Source organism: Lepidochelys kempii, chromosome 8 (genome assembly GCF_965140285.1).
Source record: "Lepidochelys kempii isolate rLepKem1 chromosome 8, rLepKem1.hap1, whole genome shotgun sequence".
Classification (NCBI taxonomy): domain Eukaryota; kingdom Metazoa; phylum Chordata; order Testudines; family Cheloniidae; genus Lepidochelys; species Lepidochelys kempii.
This window is the reverse complement of record NC_136387.1, coordinates 35,260,482-35,276,825: the sequence shown is the minus strand read 5'-3', so window position 1 is coordinate 35,276,825 and position 16,344 is coordinate 35,260,482. Positions and strand designations below refer to the sequence as shown.

The window sequence follows — 16,344 nt, the reverse complement described above, 5'->3', positions numbered from 1 at the left end:
ACAAAGGGATGCAGTTGCAAAAAAGGCTAGTATTCTAGGATTTATTAACACAAGTGTCATATGTAAGACATGGGAGATAATTATCCCACTCTGCACAGCACTGGTGAGGCTTCAGCTGGAGTACTGTGTCCAATTTTGGACTTTAGGAAAAATGTGGATAAATTGGAGGGAGTCCAGAGGAGAGCCACAAAGGTGATAAAAGGTTTAGAAAACCTCACCCATGAGGAAAGGTTAAAACCACTTGGTATGTTTAGTCTTGAGAAAAGAAGACTGGGGGGCTGGGAGGGAAGCACCTGATAAGTCTTCAAATATGTTAAGCGCTGTTTAAAAAGAGGACGGTGATCTGTTGTTCTGCGTGTCCACTGAAGATAGGACAAGAAGTAGTGGACTTAATCGGCAACAAGGCAGATATAGGTTAGATATTAGGAAAAACTTTTATTGTAAGGATGGTAAAGCTCTGGAATAGGCTTCCAAGGAAATTGTGGAATCCCCATCATTGGGAGGTTTTTAAGAACAGATTGGACAAACACTTGTCAAGGATGGTTTAGGTATACTTTGTCCTGCTGAGGGGGTGGACTCAATGACCTTTTGCAGTCCCTTTTAACCCTACATTTCTAAAATTACATGCCCCAGAGTTTGCAAGTCTAAAAGGGTCTGAGAGTTAGAGGGAGGAGAAGATCCAAGTTCATAAATGCAAATAATCTTCCACTCATTTTACATTTGTACATTAGCTTTCAGCCCAAAGCACATCTTAAGGTGAGGTGGGGAGGGGAAGCCAGCCAGTGGATAGTACACTGCACAATCATGGGGAGAAGGAATATGCCTGTTGCTGACATGGAATGTGCTAGTGTAAACAAGGCTTCAGACTCTAGTAGGGCTGTATGTATTATGAGATGGCAATGGTTGCTCCATATTTAAGGTTAATAGATTGTAAGGCCAGAGGGGACCAATGTAATCATCTAGTCCAACCTCCTGCATGATGAGGGCCATAGGACTTCCCTGAATTAATTCCTGCTTCAAGTCCAATATGCTCTAGTTCAACTACAGCTATCTTTTACAAAAAACCTCTCACCTTGATTTTAACATTGCCAGTGATGGAGAATCCACCACAACCCTTGTTAAGTTGTTCCAGTGGTTAAGTATTCTCACTGTCAAAAATGTGTGCCTTATTTCTAGTCTGAATGTGCCCCTCTTCAAGTCCCAGCCGTTGGATCTTGTTGTACCTTTGCCTGCTAGATTGAAGAGCCATTGATTGTAAGCCCTGGTCTACACTAGGACTTTAGGTCGAATTTAGCAGCGTTAAATCGATGTAAACCTGCACCCGTCCACACAATGAAGCCCTTTATTTCGACTTAAAGGGCTCTTAAAATCGATTTCCTTACTCCACCCCTGACAAGTGGATTAGCGCTTAAATCGACGTTGCCGGCTCGAATTTGGGGTACTGTGGACACAATTCGATGGTATTGGCCTCTGGGAGCTATCCCAGAGTGCTCCATTATGACCGCTCTGGACAGCACTCTCAACTCAGATGCACTGGCCAGGTAGACAGGAAAAGAACCGCGAACTTTTGAATCTCATTTCCTGTTTGGCCAGCGTGGCAAGCTGCAGGTGACCATGCAGAGCTCATCAGCACAGGTGACCATGATGGAGTCCCAGAATCGCAAAAGAGCTCCAGCATGGACCGAACGGGAGGTACGGGATCTGATCGCTGTTTGGGGAGAGGAATCCGTGCTATCAGAACTCCGTTCCAGTTTTCGAAATGCCAAAACCTTTGTCAAAATCTCCCAGGGCATGAAGGACAGAGGCCATAACAGGGACCCGAAGCAGTGCCGCGTGAAACTGAAGGAGCTGAGGCAAGCCTACCAGAAAACCAGAGAGGCGAACAGCCGCTCTGAGTCAGAGCCCCAAACATGCCGCTTCTATGATGAGCTGCATGCCATTTTAGGGGGTTCAGCCACCACTACCCCAGCCGTGTTGTTTGACTCCTTCAATGGAGATGGAGGCAATACAGAAGCAGGTTTTGGGGACGAAGAAGATGAGGAGGAGGAGGAGGAGGAGGTTGTAGATAGCTCACAGCAAGCAAGCGGAGAAACCGGTTTTCCCGACAGCCAGGAACTGTTTCTCACCCTAGACCTGGAGCCAGTACCCCCCGAACCCACCCAAGGCTGCCTCCTGGACCCAGCAGGCGGAGAAGGGACCTCTGGTGAGTGTACCTTTTAAAATACTATACATGGTTTAAAAGCAAGCATGTGAAAGGATTACTTTGCCCTGGCATTTGCGGTTCTCCTAGATGTAGTCCTAAAGCCTTTGCAAAAGGTTTCTGGGGAGGGCAGCCTTATTGCGTCCTTCATGGTAGGACACTTTACCACTCCAGGCCAGTAACACGTACTCGGGAATCATTGTAGAACGAAGCATTGCAGTGTATGTTTGCTGGCATTCAAACAACATCCGTTCTTTATCTCTCTGTGTTATCCTCAGGAGAGTGAGATATAATTCATGGTCACCTGGTTGAAATAGAGTGCTTTTCTTCAGGGGACACTCAGAGGAGCCCATTCCTGCTGGGCTGTTTGCCTGTGACTAAACAGAAATGTTCCCCGCTGTTAGCCACAGGGAGGGGGGAAGGTTGAGGAGGTAGTCACGCGGTGGGAGGAGGCAAAATGCGACCTTGTAACGAAAGCACATGTGCTATGTATGTAATGTTAACAGCAAGGTTTACCCTGAAAGAGTGTAGCCACTGTTTTATAAAATGTGTCTTTTTAAATACCGCTGTCCCTTTTTTTTTCTCCACCAGCTGCATGTGTTTCAATGATCACAGGATCTTCTCCTTCCCAGAGGCTAGTGAAGCTTAGAAAGAAAAAAAAACGCACTTGCGATGAAATGTTCTCCGAGCTCATGCTGTCCTCCCACACTGACAGAGCACAGACAAATGCGTGGAGGCAAATAATGTCAGAGTGCAGGAAAGCACAAAATGACCGGGAGGAGAGGTGGCGGGCTGAAGAGAGTAAGTGGCGGGCTGAAGAGAGTAAGTGGCGGGCTGAAGACAGGGCTGAAGCTCAAATGTGGCGGCAGCGTGATGAGAGGAGGCAGGCTTCAATGCTGAGGCTGCTGCAGGACCAAACCAGTATGCTCCAGTGTATGGTTGACCTGCAGCAAAGGCAGCTGGAGCACAGACTGCCACTGCAGCCCCTCTGTAACCAACCGCCCTCCTCCCCAAGTTCCATAGCCTCCACACCCAGACGCCCAAGAACGCGGTGGGGGGGCCTCCGGCCAACCAGCCACTCCACCACAGAGGATTACCCCAAAAAAAGGCTGTCATTCAATAAATTTTAAAGTTGTAAACTTTTAAAATGCTGTGCTTAAAGTGCTGTGTGGCATTTTCCTTCCCTCCTCCACCACCCCTCCTGGGTTACCTTGGTAGTCATCCCCCTATTTGTGTGATGAATGAATAAAGAATGCATGAATGTGAAGCAACAATGACTTTATTGCCTCTGCAAGCGGTGATTGAAGGGAGGAGGGGCGGGTGGTTAGCTTACAGGGAAGTAGAGTGAACCAAAGGGCGGGGGGTATCATCAAGGAGAAACAAACAGAACTTTCACACCGTAGCCTGGCCAGTCATGAAACTGGTTTTCAAAGCTTCTCTGATGCGTACCGCGCCCTCCTGTGCTCTTCTAACCGCCCTGGTGTCTGGCTGCGCGTAACCAGCAGCCAGGCGATTTGCCTCAACCTCCCACCCCGCCATAAACGTCTCCCCCTTACTCTATCAGATATTGTGGAGCACACAGCAAGCAGTAATAACAGTGGGAATATTGGTTTCGCTGAGGTCTAAGCGAGTCAGTAAACTGCGCCAGCGCACCTTTAAACGTCCAAATGCACATTCTACCACCATTCTGCACTTGCTCAGCCTGTAGTTGAACAGCTCCTGACTACTGTCCAGGCTGCCTGTGTACGGCTTCATGAGCCATGGCATTAAGGGGTAGGCTGGGTCCCCAAGGATACATATAGGCATTTCAACATCCCCAACAGTTATTTTCTGGTCTGGGAATAAAGTCCCTTCCTGCAGCTTTTGAAACAGACCAGAGTTCCTGAAGATGCGAGCATCATGCACCTTTCCCGGCCATCCCACGTTGATGTTGGTGAAACGTCCCTTGTGATCCACCAGAGCTTGCAGCACTATCAAAAAGTACCCCTTGCGGTTTATGTACTCGGCGGCTTGGTGCTCCGGTGCCAAGATAGGGATATGGGTTCCGTCTATAGCCCCACCACAGTTACGGAATCCCATTGCAGCAAAGCCATCCACTATGACCTGCACATTTCCCAGGGTCACTACCCTTGATATCAGCAGATCTTTGATTGCGTGGGCTACTTGCATCACAGCAGCCCCCACAGTAGATTTGCCCACTCCAAATTGATTCCCAACTGACCGGTAGCTGTCTGGCGTTGCAAGCTTCCACAGGGCTATCGCCACTCGCTTCTCAACTGTGAGGGCTGCTCTCATCTTGGTATTCATGCGCCTCAGGGCAGGGGAAAGCAAGTCACAAAGTTCCATGAAAGTGCCCTTATGCATGCGAAAGTTTTGCAGCCACTGGGAATCGTCCCAGACCTGCAACACTATGCGGTCCCACCAGTCTGTGCTTGTTTCCCGAGCCCAGAATCGGCGTTCCACAGCACAAACCTGCCCCATTAGCACCATGATGCATGCATTGGCAGGACCCATGCTTTGAGAGAAATCTGTGTCCATGTCCTGATCACTCACGTGACCGCGCTGACGTCGCCTCCTCGCCCGGTATCGCTTTGCCAGGTTCTGGTGCTGCATATACTGCTGGATAATGCGTGTGGTGTTTAATGTGCTCCTAATTGCCAAAGTGAGCTGAGCGGCCTCCATGCTTGCCTTGGTATGGCGTCCGCACAGAAAAAAGACGCGAAACGATTGTCTTCCCTTGCTTTCACGGAGGGAGGGAGGGAACGGGGGCCTGACGATATGTACCCAGAACCACCCGCGACAATGTTTTAGCCCCATCAGAGTGCTCCATTGTGACTGCTCTGGACAGCACTCTCAGATGCCCGATTGCTTCACAGTTTGGGTTGCTGCTACTGTGTAGCAATGCCGTACCGCGTCTGCCAGCACCCAGGAGACATAGGGTGACGGTTACCTGAGCAGCCTCCATGCTTGCCTTGGTATGGCGTCCGCACAGAAAAAAGGCGCGGAACGATTGTCTGCTGTTGCTCTGACGGAGGGAGGGGCGACTGACGACACGGCTTACAGGGTTGGCTTCAGGGAGCTAAAATCAACAAAGGGGGTGCCTGTACATCAAGGAGTATTTCAGGCAGGACTTCACGGAGGGCTCCAATAAGAAATGGTGCACCTAAGTTATCGTTCTTATTGGAACAAGGAGGTTAGCCTGGCCTCTGATTGATACATGGCTAGATTTACCTCGCTGCACCTTCTCTGTGAGTGACTGCAGTGTGACCTAGAGGAATGAGTCCCCTAGACAGGGGAGGAGGCAAATGAGTACAAAACAAATCTGGTCTATTTCTTGTTTTGACCCACTCCATCTATCTTTTACATCTTTGGCTGGCAGCAGACGGTGCAGAAGGACTGCATGCCATCCACATCTCATGGCTGCTCGGCAGAAGATGGTACAGTACGACTGCTAGCCATCCTCATCTCTTGCCTGCCTGGCAGAAGATGGTACAGTACGACTGCTAGCATTTCTTATCGACTGCCCGCTCACCATAAGACGGTTCAATAGGACTGACTGCAGGACTAAAGAGAATGACCTGGTCAAGTCACTCCAAATTTAGTCCCTGCACCCATGTCTGCCCAGGCGCTCCCAGCCGACGTGGCCAGGAGCACCTCGGACACGACGAGGACGACTACCAGTCGTATTGCACCGTCTGCTGCCAGAAGGCAATGGGTTGCTGCTACTGTGCAGCAAAGCCGTACCGCGTCTGCCAGCACCCAGGAGACATAGGGTGACGGTTACCTGAGCGGGCTCCATGCTTGCCGTGGTATGGCGTCTGCACAGGTAACTCAGGAAAAAAGGCGCGAAATGATTGTCTGCCCTTGCTTTCACGGAGGGAGGGAGGGAACGGGGGCCTGACGATATGTACCCAGAACCACCCGCGACAATGTTTTAGCCCCATCAGGCATTGGGATCTCAACCCAGAATTCCAATGGGCAGCGGAGACTGCGGGAACTGTGGGATAGCTACCCACAGTGCAACGCTCCGGAAGTCGACTCTAGCCTCGGTACTGTGGAAGCGCTCCGCCGAGTTAATGCACTTAATGCACTTAGAGCATTTTCTGTGGGGGGACACACACTCGAATATATAAAACCGATTTCTAAAAAACCGACTTCTATAAATTCGACCTTATTCCGTAGTATAGACATACCCTAAAATTTCTTTTCCCCATATAAGTATTCATAGACTGTCATCAAGTCACTCCAAAACCTTCTCTTTGATAACATATGGTTGTAATAGGAGCCAGATCCTCAGCTAGTGTAAATGGTTGAGATCCATTGACTTCAATGCAGATTTATAGCAGTTGAGGATCTAGGACCTCTCTAAAATCCACAAATTTAAGAGAGATGTTTCCTAGGACCATTGTGCCCAGCAAAGGAAAACATTACAATTTTGCCATTCTGTTAACTAAAGAGCAAAAACATATGCTCCCATAATTAGCCATGGTATACGTTAGAAACACATCTGCAACTATATTTACAGTGTTTGAGATTAGCAGTTGACTGAGGACACCACAGTAATTAAAAACCGTTTAAGAATGATTATCATCTGGTCCGGTGAGCCAGTAATGAGTACAGCTGAGACTGTGCTAACTTTAGACAGCCAAGTTTGTAAAAATAAACTGTTTGAATGCAAAACACAGTCATGGAGAAAAGTTCTCTGGAGACCTTTAATTAGCTGTTTTGTAACTTTGGTCCATTAATTCCTTTCTGTTCAGATGTTTAGCCTCATTTGGGCCATGCATTTTGTTAAATGAGTACTTATTGATAGTAGGTAGGTTGTTTTATTTACTGGAGTTTACTTTGTTGCTGATGGATATAGATATATACAATTTTGCAAAGTTAAAACTACAGAAACAATGGATATTGTATTGTCTTTGATCTGACCATTGAAAAGGTTTCTGTCTGCTGTCTGTCTGCCTCATTAATGGAGACTACAAAGTAGTCATTCAACAGCCTGCTAGTCCACTAAAGCACATTGTCGGCCAGTCACTTTTTTGGTGCCTCTTATTTATTTTAAAAGATTTGATTGCCAGCTGCAGGCAGTGTTTCTCCTCTTGTGGCTTAGTATTGCACAATAGCCTGGGTGTGCTGTGGCTTTTTGTCCTTTAAAACACCTGATATAGGCTGAAGGAAGGATACCAGATTTGGATGGACCGTTAGTCTGTTGTGGTAGAGCAATTTCTGTGTAAGACTGAAGTTAACAAAATTCAGGACCCAAGAACACCAAATAAAGACAACTGAAAATAGAGGGTTAAAATATGACATTGAAACAACATATTTGATGAATACCATATTACATTATTTTCCTTTATAAATTTTTAACTGGATATTAAAAAATACAGGTATAAGGACAAATCAGCATAAAGAATCAGATAAAGTATAGGAGATTTACATGATGAAATTCATACCAGCAAAGGTGTAAACATCCCACAGTAAGAAGTTTGACCCCCATGAGAGAACTTGTAACAAAGAGACTTCATTTCAATAAGCTTTCATTTTAAAACTAGTTGACTGAGAGTCCCGCTGTGCTGAGACCAGCCTAGTCTTGGCTGACATCTGAAAACATGTTCTTATACAAGTGCCTGCTCCAAATCCATGTGTGTCTGTCAGGTGCATGCTGTACTCAGTGGATGGTATTTTAGTGTTCGGGAATGGAGGAATGGGTTCCTGATTCAAAATAAAAATCCTTGATGCTTGTCAGTGTATAGAGTCATTCAATAAATAAAAGAACAAAGTCCTACAGTCACTACTCAATCAAAACTTCCATAGATTTCATGGGACAGAGTAGCGACTACAAGATTTGTCCCATTGTGAGGTTCTTTCCATACTGAATCAGCCTGTTGGCTGTGATATCTGACAGCTGTGTGAAGTTCTTCAAACAAATTGAATGACATCAGGTAGCTTGTGCATAAGGAAACTTTTCTGACCTGTTCAGAAATCCGTGTCTGCCATTCTCCATAGGTACATGTAACTGTTTTCAATTGGTAATTTCCTTAAGGAAAAAATTATATTAGTGAGCAAATCAGAAAGACTAAAAATAATTTTTCAGTGAATGGAATTAGGCAGTTTAGGATTTAGGCAGTGTAGTTGCTCCCTTATTCATTTCCCTTCCCCCCCCCCCCCCCCAATGTTCCTCCGTGCCCCCAAGAGGTGCACGCCCCACAGTTTGGGCACTACTGCACTATGTTGTTTGTTTACATTTTGTATTTTTCTTTGTGGACAATGAAAATAGACAATCAGTTTCATTTTTGATGTCTACTCAGTTTCATTTTCTGGTTCTCATACACTAGCACAAGGCTGCAGTGTTTGGATTACAAACACTGCAGGAGATGGTTTATTTCATACAGTTAAAATTTTAAATAATGATGGAAATATTTGTTTTTACTTTCCTAAATGCCTAGCCCAATTTGGGCTGACAACGTCTCCGTAAAGATAACTGCTAAAAAGTTATAGGATTTTATTAATCTTATAAAAATGTATTGAGGAAAATGAAGCATTAAACATGATTATACACATCAGGCTCAGTAGCTTTGTTCTAATGTTATCTTTTTCATCTTTCAGAATCTGAATTGTCGAATTTGGCCAGATTATACAGAGATGAGCGATTAAAACAGAAAGCGGAGTCACTGAAACTTGAGCACTGTGAAAAGCTCTCCAATCTTATTGGACTTCACAAGGGGGGCTGAGTAGGCCAGACAAATCCTGGGTTATTTATTGCTGTTTTAACTTGTTTCTATTTTCCTTTGTATTTATTAAAAAAAGAAAAGAAAAAGAGCCTAATGTAGAGTTTTAATAATTGGTAACTTTGTAATGTTCACCGAACTGGGCAACCCTGAGCCATAGACACAGTATTTGCTCTAATATACTGTATACTCTGGTTGGTTCCAAAAACCAATGGTATTCAATGTAAATTAACTCCCTAAAATGTAGCTTAGTTTGGCACCAGTCTTCATTTGATATAGTTTTTCTCCCACCCAAGCAACTTTGCTTCCCAGGAAAGTGTACATAATATCTCATATACCCTGTATTTTATTTGGACATAGACCACACTCAGTCATTCAGGCGATGTAGTTTTCAGTTATATGCTGGCATTCCCATATTCATCTGAAGCTGATGTCCTTGCATCCAAAATGGCTTGTGAAAAAAAATTGAGAGAGGGCATACTCCCTGCTCCATTCTACTTTCCAGTGCTTACCTCAGGTATTCATCAAAGCCTTGATTCAGCTAAGTACCTAAGTATGTACTTAGGTCTCATTGAAGTCAGTGAGATTTAAGCATGTGCTTAAAATTAAGCATGTGTTATGTGCTTTGCTGAATTTAGATCCAAACCTATACTATTCTTTTATAATTAGTGATGTAATTAACCCAGATTGCCAGTAGGAATTTGGAAATTGTTTATTTCTGTAATAGCATATTTCAGTTGCTAACATTCATTTCTGTGCATGTGGGATGCATTCCTGGAGTCCCTGCTTTTGCCACAATGTCTCATTTGAACTCACCCATTTATCCTTTTCTCTCACGTGGAAAACTTGCAATGATAACATTCATTGTGAAAATTACAGCTATTCTTTAGCTAAATTTGAAGGATGCCAGTGGATCTAATTAAGCAAAGGTGTATCCCATCTCTTTTGCAATGAGTGGGAGAAGCTTTCCCCCAACTAACTAAGAAAACAAGCTCAAACTTTGAGAGTTTCATTGTAATCAGAAACTTACAAGAGGTGATAATTTGTTAACTTTACAGTAGGAAAGGAATCTTAGGTGGATTCTTATGACTGCCAAGCCACTGGAGAAGAGGATGCAGCCAGATACATTGTTCTCGTGTATTCTATTCAGTGGCACAGTATTTTTATTTTTAAGCTTATTGTCTAGTTTGATTTTATCTCCAAGCCTTCTCTTTCTTCTTGCTCCAACAGAGATTCTCCAGGCAGTTTTTTGATACAGTTCTTATTTAACACATTCTTGCTTTGATGTGCAATTGTCATGCATGTTTCACTCTAGAGATTGAATTTTTTTCTTTGTAATACTAATTTATTACTCTCCTGTTTTATAATTCTCTTTTATAAAATCTGACATTTAATGGAAGGCAGAGGAAGAGATGTACTCATAAGTAAAGTCATGAGTGGTGTGGAGAAAGTGAATAAGGAAAAGTTGTTTACTTGTTCCCATAATATAAGAACTAGGGGCCACCAAATGAAATTAATGGGTAGCAGATTTAAAACAAATAAAAGGAAGTTCTTCTTCACTCAGTGCACAGTCAACCTGTGGAACTCCTTGCCTGAGGAGGTTGTGAAGGCTAGGACTATAACAGGGTTTAAAAGAGAACTGGATAAATTCATGAAAGTTAAGTCCATTAATGGCTATTAGCCAGGATAGGTAAGGAATGGTGTCCCTAGCCTCTGATTGTCAGAGGGTGAAGATGGATGGCAGGAGAGAGATCACTAGATCATTACCTGTTAGGTTCACTCCCTCTGGGGCACTTGGCATTGGCCACCGTCAGTAGACGGGATACTGGGCTGGATGGACCTTTGGTCTGACCCAGTATGGCCATTCTTATGCTCTTATGTTAAGAGAACAAAATGTTACTACAAATAATCAAGTTACTGGCTGTGTTCCTCTAGTGCAGGGCAGCTACTGTGTACTGCATTACCATTATAATCTAGTTTAACTGGCCTAAGAACTGTAAGGCTGATCCTCCAGTGGACTAGATCTGATGTAGAGGCTCTTATTCCACACAACCACCCTGCAGCCAATGTAGTTGGGAAAAGAGGGCATGGCCCAGATGCTTCTGCAACATTTCAATCCTCAGTTGCATTTTGGCCCCTTATAACTATTTCAGCCTGGTGTAAATTAGAGCATCCTTTCAGCTGCTCTAACAGTACAAAGAGACCAGCCTGCATGCAGCTGCAGGAGGATCAAGGCTGTCCAAAGGTGGGTTTTAAACCACTTATGCCTATACCCTTAATAGGACTCTGCAGCTTAGCTGCACCCCATGTTCTGGACTGTTGTATTTAATCTTTGACTTGACTTAACAGCAGAAGGGGTAGGCACTCATCATACTTTTCTTTTCTTTTTCTGTCTACAAATTTGTTGAACAGACTCTTCTAGAGGATGAAATTGCCTTTTTCCACGGACTAGGTACATTACTTGTAGTGATAGTGCAGGCTTCTCCATGTTCAACCCAGATCTTGTTAGTAATAGTGACTCTTGTAATGTGTTGACACCTCTCCACTAAGAACTAATCCAATACTCCACCCACTTTTAAACCTCACGATAGGTAGTGTAGGTAGCCACAATTTGCTTTTTTTTTTTTTTTTTTTTAAATCTAAGATATCACATACAAAATACTACCTGAGAATAACGTTAAGGTTGCAAAGTCATGGGCTCCAAAATTAAGAAATGGCAGAATTAAGGTTGCCCATGCAGCTTTAGTGCAGCCTCTGCGTACGTTATTTTGCAGTCTATAATTACATGATCACATACTTTTTTTTTTTTTTTTCCCCCACCGGACTGCTGCCTCGTTCAGTGTACAGGATGCAGTGCTGAGGAAAAATGAATCAGGGTTGCATAGAGACAGTTGTCTGTAAGACTGTTTATTGTAGAAATTGGAAGGTGCGTGGGGAATGAAATGGGATTGCAGTAAGAGAAAGGATAGTTTGATAGTTAAGGTAACTGAATTCCGCGCTTGAAAAGTTGGATTCTGTCCCTGCCTCTGCCATAAAGTTTTTGTGTGGTGCTGGGCAAGTCACTTAAGCCGAACTTTTTTCACAGGTGGCCACTAGTTTGTCATCTTGTGAGTGTCTGATTTGAGACACCTGGGGGCTGATTTGCAGAAGTGCTGAGCACTCACAACTGTAGATGAAGTCTGTGTTTTGAACATATAAAGTGTTATAAAATACGAAGTTTTCTGAAAAATCAGACTACAGGCACCTTGGACACTTTTTTGACAGGAATCTCTCTGCCTCAGCCCCCCCATATGTGAAATGGGAATAATACCCCCTTTTCTCTAAGGGTGTTGTGAAGATAGATTGATTGATGGTTGTGAAGCACTCAAATACTATAGTGATGAGTTCTATAGAAAACCCACAAAGAAATTAAATCTGTATTTGATGCAAGGCTTGGATGGCGTGCAGTAAAAATAAGGACGGACGCCACAGACTGCTCAATGAGGATAAAACAAAATATTGAGTAGCTGCTTATTCAGCGAGCAACATCCATCCTGTGCTCTGAATGAGGCAGGGATCCTGCAGGGGGAAAAAATAGTATGTCCTCATATAATTAAAGATTGTATCATCGTGCATGCTCACAAGGGTGCCAAATTAACATTTCACAGGCGACCTTAATTCTGCTGTTTTCCTAATCTGAGTGCTGTACTTGACTTTATATTAAAAAACTTTATAAACAGCATTGTATATGTAATTTGATATATGCCACAATAGATTTTATGTGAACAGCAGGTCAGTGTTTACACCGAGTTTAGTATCCTCCAGTTATTTCTAATTTACGCTCCCAGTACTATCAAAAATGTGGTAGGAAAACTGAATGCTATGAGCTGGTTAGACATATAACATGTACTGTATATAACTTGAATACCTACATAATATTTTGTATTTACAGTATATTTCACCTTTCATCCAACAATCTTAAAGTGTTTTATAGAGGCAGGACATGATCTACAAGAAGCACCATCATTTTAGGAGTCTTCTGTAGGACTCAAGAAGAGAACATGATTAAGTGGAAAACAAGACTGAAAAGTAAAGAGATGTTTTAAAAAACAGTAAGATGTTCTGTATTCAGAATCGTGGCCAATCATATCAGAGATTAAAATCCTTCTCCGAGACTACTTCAATGCCAGTATTCTAGGGAATGTGAGTAAAAACAATTAGCAACATAAAGTGTCTTGTTCTAATGTTTGTCGCTACTTCTGTTTTTGCTAGGAAATAGATCAAATCTAGTCAAATATTTCTTAAGGTAACAGTAACTTGTTAAATGAACTGCTTTCTTTAACCAGAAGGCATTTACCAAATTGTGATCAACTTCTATTTCCTGGTCTCTAAATTAGAGTGTTTTTCTGAGCAGCAAGTAGGGCGTGTTCATTTTTATTTAGGCTTCTAATATTTCCTGCCATGATATAAATGTGAGCTGTGTAAGGATATTTATTACTTTTAACAAGGTGCTTGAAGCTTTGTAAGCCCCCTGGGCTGTTTCTATGAAAATTCCAATAGATTTGTGAATATGATTATATTTTTAGAAATGAAGGATTTCACATTCTAATTTATGTACATACTGTGGGTGAAAAGATACTGAATATGAAAAGAGACATGTTTGTGGAGTTTTGGGCTTTATCATGTGAAATTGACTATGTGCAATGGTTTCCACAAAGACTTGTAATGAAAAATTAATCACTGTCCCACTGGTGGCCATAATCCTGAGGCAGTGGTTCTTCAGTTTTCTTGTGAAGATGGAACACTCTTGGCTTCTTAAGCAGCAGGAGGGGTGGGGAACAAGGCAGGGCAGCATAGCATTGCCACTTGAAAAGCCTGTTTTCTTCCAAGCAGAGAAAGCAAAGCAGTTTTTGAAGGCTGTCCTTGGAGAGTCTAGATTACCTTTTCAGACCAAGCCATTAACGCTGTCTTCCTGTCTATGATCCACTTGAAAGTCCCAATCTCTCTTCCTCTTGCCAGCCCCCGAGACAACATAAGGTACAAACTCTATCCTTAGAGTACTCACACAAATATAATTTAAGCCAATGGCAGTTTCATACCTGTATCCAAAGGGAGAATTTGGCCCTGTGCTTTGGAAACATGGCTCTATTGTGTGATCTTCTCTGATGCACTGGATTTTGACAGGAGCAGCCCACGGTAATCAATTAATTGATACTAGAAACAGTTTTTCCACTTTGATAAATTGCAAAGTGCAGTAATGTTACAACGTACAGATTTATAGTCAGGATTAACTATGTATTTTCTTCAATATTTGTCCAATTAAAGAGATGCTCACTTTGTGGGTAAATATAGGTGGTAATGTAAACGAAAGATTTGCATTTCCTGATGATATAAATTATTTCTTACCTAAGCACGCATGATGCATCAAAAGATGCAGCATTTATTTTGTTGGTTTCAAACTTTTGTTTAATGGAAAGTGCAATCTTAGTATTCCTATTTATTTAACTTATTTCAGTAGGAGATATTAAAGTATTTATTTTCTGAATGTATATTCCATTTACCTTAAGTAAATCCATATTGGCCATACTGTAATAGTGTATCAGTCCATTGAACCTTGACTGTACAGTTCTAATTTACATAAGTTGTATATTTGTGTATATTTCCTCTCTGTATTGTTACACTAGATGATTAGAAAATAAGCTGTTCTGTCCTTACTACAGTAAGAATTCTGGAAAAATCAATTCTGTCTTGATTGTTGGGTCTGAATAATCAGCTCAGTTCTTGAGACCTTAGTTTGTTTTGACTTGTGTACTCTTAATCAGAAGATGAAGTTTTTGTATTAAATGTAATGGAGTCACGCTGTTCATCTTGGAATGTTGATCTGAGCTATTACTGGGCTCCCTGAAGCACTCCTTTGGGTTATGAGATTTAACAAGGCTATATCTAAAGCTAGTGCCATCAAAAGTTATCAATGGGAAGTAGTAAGTGAAGCTACCATTCCATCGGTTTTGTGCTTATGTCTGTGCCAGAGTCAGGCCTGAAAAAGAGGTGCTAAGGCCAAGCCTAAAACCAGATCTGAGTACCAAACAGCTGAATAAGTGCTTAATGTGTTTCTGACCCTATCCCTATGCCTCACTGGAGTTAGAAGTGCAGAAACAGCCAAACCCATTGTACTGCTTAGGGTTGGCACGTTCCCTTCTGTGGCATGGGATGCCTGCCAGGATTCCGGGGACTGGTAGGCTCCCTGCCAGAGCTGTGAACCCTACAATGCTGGCACTTGTCCAGTAAAAACCTGCTTGCATTGAGGCAAAAGTTTTTGTGAATATTTAATAGATTCAACAAAACGTTTCACTGCAATGAATCAGCATTTGGTTTGTTGGAAATTTTCTGACCAGCTGTAATGATGTTAGCCAGTTGCAGCTAGGCCAGTACTCCTAACGAACAATCTAGCCTTTCTATAAAGATAATTGATCTGTTCCCTCTTCCCAAATCTTTAAGAAATATTTCACAGTTAACTGTCACACAGTAAACTGTTAACATTAGCAGACTCAAGTACATCAGCTGGAAACATCACATGAGGAAGTTCCTAAACCCCCATACAGCCAGATGCTTAAGTCCCAAAGGACTGACTTGTCCCTTAAGCCTTCCAATATTGATAAATTGAGTACCTTGGAGTTTACTATGTGGAGGAAGCTTTCAGAAGGTACCTTTTAACTGAATTTCTGCTTGCTCTCTCTCCTATCACACATGATCAAAGTAGCTGACTACACCAGGCTCCTTAGCAAAATTGCCTACTCCCTGTCTTGTGACGTGCCAGGGCTGGCTGCTGATCTGTACCCCAATACTTCATAGTATAGTGCTTTGGCATCAAAGGTCATAAATGTAAACCATTTGCTTTTAATAGTCCTGTTAATCAGCAGCTGACAGAGGTTATCCATTGTGTACAGCCCAGCTGCAGATCAAAAATATATTTAACATGAGTAAATCAGTACCCGTGCAACTGCATTTTCCATAGAACTTGGACTCATTCCCAGTGGGTCACTACTGAAAAAACAAGGAGAATGATTCTCAGTATAAACAGACACCATACAACTTCATTTCCTTAACAGAATCAGTGCCATTAATGCAGCTGGGGGGAGGGGCTGGAGTTTTGGGGAAACATGGGAGGGAAACATGCTTTAAGCAGAATGACAACTATTTAGACGATGAGACCTACATTCTTTGATGTCACCTTATTGCTGTAAGATTCTCATTGCTTTCTAACTGCTCCTTTAACATACCTTTCCAGAGTTGCACCAGTGTTCCCTAGCTCCTCTCCTATATTTCCTGCTCAGACCAGTAGTTAGAACACCTGTACCGTGATCAGTGCTAGCGCGGATTCTGCACCAGCAGTGGGAGAATTGCTGAAGTCTTGTATAGATAATGCCCCTGCATGTG

The 16,344-nt window shown here is 42.9% G+C and overlaps 2 protein-coding genes and 1 long non-coding RNA gene across 3 annotated transcripts in view; 2 read left to right on the top strand and 1 right to left on the bottom strand.

Moving 5' to 3' along the window:
* The window catches only part of DNAJC18 (DnaJ heat shock protein family (Hsp40) member C18), a 46,440-nt gene extending 37,421 nt beyond the window's left edge, over positions 1 to 9,019 (top strand). Inside the window, exon 8 of the mRNA XM_073356025.2 lies at positions 8,807 to 9,019. Coding sequence (XP_073212126.1) covers positions 8,807 to 8,931 — 125 coding nt within the window. The 3' untranslated portion in view covers positions 8,932 to 9,019. The remainder of the gene's footprint in view (positions 1 to 8,806) is intronic.
* LOC140915763 (uncharacterized) lies at positions 1,329 to 3,855 on the top strand. Its single transcript, XM_073356024.2, has 2 exons — positions 1,329 to 2,203; positions 2,792 to 3,855. Exons 1-2 carry the CDS (start codon positions 1,615 to 1,617, stop codon positions 3,328 to 3,330), a joined length of 1,128 nt encoding a protein of 375 aa, XP_073212125.1. The 5' UTR covers positions 1,329 to 1,614; the 3' UTR covers positions 3,331 to 3,855.
* The window catches only part of LOC140915766 (uncharacterized), a 62,222-nt gene continuing 53,421 nt past the window's right edge, over positions 7,544 to 16,344 (bottom strand). The window contains exon 3 of the long non-coding RNA XR_012160277.1: positions 7,544 to 8,237. This is a non-coding gene — a long non-coding RNA (uncharacterized LOC140915766). The remainder of the gene's footprint in view (positions 8,238 to 16,344) is intronic.

Bases quoted from the DNA above. Each gene is read 5' to 3' on its own strand.
- LOC140915763 (XM_073356024.2), top strand. From the start codon at position 1,615: ATGCAGAGCTCATCAGCACAGGTGACCATGATGGAGTCCCAGAATCGC. The intron at 2,204-2,791 runs GTGAGTGTACCT...TTTCTCCACCAG, and splicing joins AGGCGGAGAAGGGACCTCTG to CTGCATGTGTTTCAATGATC.